Source organism: Temnothorax curvispinosus, unplaced genomic scaffold (assembly GCF_003070985.1).
Source record: "Temnothorax curvispinosus isolate PA1 unplaced genomic scaffold, ASM307098v1 QBEX01006316.1, whole genome shotgun sequence".
NCBI classification, from domain to species: domain Eukaryota; kingdom Metazoa; phylum Arthropoda; class Insecta; order Hymenoptera; family Formicidae; genus Temnothorax; species Temnothorax curvispinosus.
Window position 1 is genome coordinate 272388 of NW_020216096.1, and position 5692 is coordinate 278079.

General features: G+C 29.9%; 1 protein-coding gene across 1 annotated transcript in view; it reads right to left on the reverse strand.

Moving 5' to 3' along the window:
- The window catches only part of LOC112455671 (green-sensitive opsin-like), a 9237-nt gene extending 3918 nt beyond the window's left edge, over positions 1-5319 (reverse strand). The window contains exons 1-2 of the mRNA XM_025017734.1: positions 4193-5319; positions 754-839 (exon numbers count right to left, since the gene is read on the reverse strand). Coding sequence (XP_024873502.1) covers positions 754-839; positions 4193-4393 — 287 coding nt within the window. The 5' untranslated portion in view covers positions 4394-5319. The remainder of the gene's footprint in view (positions 1-753; positions 840-4192) is intronic.
- Between the last annotated feature and the right edge of the window lie 373 nt (positions 5320-5692).

The window sequence follows — 5692 nt, forward strand, 5'->3', positions numbered from 1 at the left end:
TTGCTGGGTTCATGAATTAATCTTGAATTAATCTTCACACGTCATATAACTTTTATTATAACTCGAGAAGACTCGACACGTTATTAAACTCTGCTATTGCTTATCAAGCTTCTTGCTTATCGAGCTTCTCAAAAGCCAAACTGATCAACTTTACTTTTCATAAATTATTCAATTTTACTTCCCGAGCATCGGATTAGTTTAAAACTTCATCATTTTCTATTTCTTATTTTGTAGAGTATCGATCAGTTTAGAGGCTCATATAATAGTGTTATGTACAGCAATTTTATTTATCCGCATACTTAAATGATAAATAGATATTATTTCGTTAATAAACATGTTTTTATGAATCCATTGTTTTAAGTACGACGGAAAAAAGTTTATACATTTCACGCACGTATGTATATACACAGTATATGATTTTTCAAGCGCGTATTATTTATAAAGCAGACAAATTTTATTGACATTTCAAATAATTAAGTTGATTAAAATGCTTGAAAACATTACAACAAAGACGTTCGATTTTTCGACATTTAAATTGTTTCCATTTCAGTTTAACTTGTTTAGCAATTTAGTTCTTATAGGCACGTGTATACTTTTATTAATCATGCCTAAAACTTACGAAACATTTATGCGTACACACTTGAGATTAATCTGTAAGTAAGTTTTACTCAATTGAGAAATAAAACTTAGTGCGTTTTGACGAACGATTATTTCTTTATATAATAATAATAATAATGCATATACCATAGACACATTTCGTGACTCCAGAACCATGAACCTGCGATTGCCGATGTCAGTGCGAAAGGGTTTCCCAGCGCAGCTACTAAGAAATCTCCAACCTGTCAGAATAAACGTGTCAAGCATTACAAATACGCTTGCAACTCTTTAAACTAATCGAATGGCATAATTATGCATTTAGAGCCGTTACATCTCTTGAGATTACAAAATACTATGCGTTTTTTTCCTGTCATAAATACGAATTACTTATCATCAAACATATTGCATTCTTAATATTTATATGTATAAAGTCGATGTAGAAATATATTTAAACAAGATTTTGTAATAATATTGAGGACTGACTACCTTTCAAAGTTATTAAAAGTTAGTTTTCGTTGTCTCTTTCATCAAACGAGGTGAAGCTTCTATTTCACACCATTATGTTGAATTGCAGTGTACCACTAGAGACTAGCGAGTTATTTCGCAGAAGTTCGGAATTCGGATAGCAAAACAAACAACATGAGTTTAACTAACATATTCAAATAATCGAAATTGGATTCAAAGGCAATAAATAAATAAAAACACGCGTATAATCTAAAACATATACGCTTAAAAAAAGCAATCTTACTTTTTTGCGAAAAATTGTGTGTCTCCTTTCTATAGAATAGAAGACATGTTTCTATGTTTGGATTGATAACTTTTTATAATTTCACGGTGTTTTATGATTTCTTTAAACTTTATTGTTAAGCAATTTTTTTTATAAGAGCATTATTAAAGTGTAGTTATAATGTAACAACATTATTATAATATATTTATGTAGGGTCGAAACATAATTTATTTTTTAATTTAATGTTTTAGATGAAATTCGTACACAGGAAAACATGCTGCGCTTGATATTCATACCTTGCTATACTATAGTTCTCAACAACTCTGTATTTTTTTTTACATTTGTATCATTAATAAAGTTACTAGTTTTTTCCTCATTTTCAATTCATCGTGTGACATTGTTGAGAAAAATTCTTAACTGTATGACGAAATACACTGGTTGTCATATAAATCCAACCGTTTTATGGTCTTTAATCTTTATTTCGTAAGACCTGACATTTCGAAATATGTTCTTTCTAATGCTTAAAAATGTCCGCTTAAGTAAAGTATCTTGTATTATTTACTTGTAAGCATTTCTAGAAAAACTGCATATAATAAAACTAATCGAACAAGGAGGTTAACTTTTTTGAAAATTAATAAAATAGGAAAGACGTAATATAAAAAAATACCTTTGTATGATATGTTATATTTTATACACAAAATTTTGTGCAAGTAATAAATTGGTAATTTAAGATTTTAAAAATAAAATGTATAAATGTGTTATATATAATAAAAAATATGCTAATTTTATAGCAACCTTGAGGAAAGGAAATTTTATAGAATTGCAATTAGTAGTAGTATTTTGGGAAAAAATACTATAGCTCTTTTTACTTTTAAGTAAATTAATAATTTTCTAAAATTTTCTTGTGCAGAATAATTAAGTATGTACTTAAATTATTTACATATCCAAATAATTATACATTAATTAATTATACAATGTATATACAACGTAAATGTCAAAAATTGTTACAAAAATATTATTTAAATATTCATATGTTACTATATAATAATTGAATGTGCGCAATTTCGAAAAGAACACATCTCTGAAAATTAAAATTTTTCAAGAATTTGCACAAAAAGATGTGTAGACGTAATTAAAGTAAGTATATTAGTGAAAAAACGTATAGGTCAAAAAATGCGAGATTCGCCCTCTTCGAAATTGCACATTCAATCATTTACTGCAATAATTCGAAAACGCAATTTGTTATTGATCCATCGTATCATATTTCGCTTAATCAAGTATTCGTTCCTAATTTCATTTCCCCACAACAAGTTTACCTATTTTATTATTATCAAGTTTACATATCTCTCTTTACAAACAGTTGACGTAATATCACGCTTTTATCATAATTATTTTTTAATTTAATTCTTTTCAATATTTTAATATATTTCTTCAGTGGCTTTATCAAATATTCCAGTGCTAGATCTCATCCATATTTCATTTGTAAAGTTCTAATCTTCATATTTTTACATGACTTTTTTAAATTTTTAATAAATGAAATATTACAAATTGAAATAATTATGTAACGAAATTTTACCAGTTTTAATGAACTGTTCATGTAGAGGTTTAAAGTATTCAAGTATCTGAAAATTTTATTATCCGAAAGTAAATTATTATAAAGGGCGATTTTGAATTCCAGATGTATTTAGATACTTGAGAATTCACAGGTCAATACAGTTTGGTTTTAAAGTTTATCGGAAACAGAGACAAAGGGAAAGAGAAAAGAAGCGGGGAAGAAGGGGAGGGAGGGAGGAGAGAGAGAGAGAGAAATAATGACTTTTCTTTATTTAGGATTTAGGACAGTCTATATTATAACTACTGAATTGTGAAATTTTTCTGTTTTTTATAATAAAAGTAAAAAATTCGATGACTGCCTGTCCAGTGAATTTCCTATTGAGCAGAAAAGAAATAATATTGCATTAATTGTTTTATCATACTCTATATTGTTATGTTGTAATTTCACATTACGGAATAATTGATTAGGTTTCTCTCGTAACTGTATAGCCGCAAGTATGTAAAAATTACCAATATTAATTATTAAATTGGCGTTAACTTTGTTAATTCACAATGTAAATCGCATGACAGAGAATTCCATCCATTTCATACCGCTGTAAAATACCTAATTAGAATTAATCACATACTGTTTTGAATAATACCATTTTTGCATTCCCTGCATGGGGCAGTGTGCTTTCACATTAACGTATGTGAAATTAGACAAAGCAGCAGTTTTAATTAAAGAACATGGGTGTGATTGTTTTTGTATGTTTTGTTTTTGTATGTTTTGTTTTTGTGCACTCCTTTATACTGTAATACAATTTTTTTTCTAGAAACTGACCTGGAAAATATGCAGAAACAATGATTCTTCGTTACCGAATTCATTAAAAGTTTAGCTTTGAAACTTCCACAAAGCTTTTTATTTGAGTTCTTTAGAGTATTCACAACAAGCATATTAAAGTTCCACTCAATTCTTCATTTATTTTACTCCAATAATTAAATTTGATATAAAAATGTGTTATATGTGTGTTTTAAGATATTAAACAAACGGATATTACATTCTTTAACGAAAGCTAAATATAAATTTGACAAAAATATCACTAAAATATACATTTGTTTATCGATTCTCTAATATTTTTTAAGACATCATATACAAATATATATGAAAGAAACAGAATTTACCAAACACAAGAAATTGTGAATTGTCATTGAAGTCGCAATTCGGTATTCGTACAGATTAATTTCGATTTTAATCATTATCCGGAAAAATCAAATTTAATTATGAAAATATATGAAATGTAAATAATTAATTTTATTTTCTATAAAAATACTCACGACCATGTTGACGAGGACCACGTTGGTAGGTGTCCACAATACATTGGCGTTCTTCACGACCGTTATTACGATTAACAGATTCAAGACGAAACCGAAAAAACCGATAAAGCCAAGCACGACCGCCGCGAAAGTGTAGATGTAGGTTTGTTTCTCGAGGATGGAAACATCGTTCGACAGATCAGCGCTCAGATTCAGTGGCATACTTCTTGTCGACGGATGAGACTTCCGGTGTCAATTTTTGGCAAACGGAAATCTTCACAGCAGGAAGAACGAAACCTGATTGATGAGAAAACAGTAGGATTAATGCGGCTGCGCTCTCGGAGATCCGCTGCTAGAAACTCGAGGGAGATGAGCAACGACAAACGCGGCAGGTCCGTCCTGATTGTATTAATCAAAACTAGTGGCTGAAGTTCAAAGTCAGGCTACCGTTATATAAAGCATAAGCCGCTCTCGCTGCACACCCCTCCGGCCGCCGTCCAGCGAGAACCAACCCCCAACAGCGTAAAAAAGGGTCATGCGCTGTCAAGCAAGCCATAATGATGTGTTCCCCGGCACGCTCTTTTTGGTAATTTCTAAGATTTACTTTGATGCGACGGTGAGGGGGGGGGGGTTTCCTCGATATTCGCAATCCTCGAAGCGGATTTCAACGATCCTGACCAATTTTAACTTTTAAATTCGTTTCTCTTCGCCTTCTAATTTTAACTGACTTTAGAGAAACGAAATTTACCAACGTGATAGTTACATCGCGGTTTAATCCGTTATCTTAACTAACGTTTACGGGGAGTTTAAAGTTTGACTAATTTACTTGCAGTTTTATTTGCCCTTTGTCTGTCTGCGGTTTTAGCCGAAAGAAACAAAGGTTTTAAAACTTGAAGTTTAAAATTGGTAAAGCTTGTAATCTTTGTTATACGTCGGCTGAAAAGAATTTCGCTTTAAAGATTCAAAGTCTACGTCTTCTGGGGGAACATTTCTGCGTTTGTATTTACGTATAACTTGATACTGCCACTATTGTGCAGTTATTGTGCAGAATTGCGCGTCTTCGTGCAGAGATTAAATTCTATCTATTTTTCTCGAGTTACAAGACACGACATTATCTTGCAAAATAATCTACGGAAGAATACAACATTTTTTTATTCTCCGCATACATGAATTGATTTGACATTTTATGGACAGAGCATAAAATATACATATGATAAATGAGAGATATATCTTTCATTCTTCTCTTTTTCATATAAAAATTTTAACATTATCGTAAAAAATTAAAACTTCTAAGAACAATGGAAAGACTTATGTATACATTATATACACGGAATCGTAATAATAATAATAATAATAATAATAATGATAATAATACTAATAATAATAATAATAGTAATAATAATAATAATATGTTATTCATTATCTATACATTGCACATGCTTTTAGTCATAAATCTTACATTACTTAACTTTCTATAAACTATTGCATTCATGTTTACTCATTACTCTTTATGATTCTTAC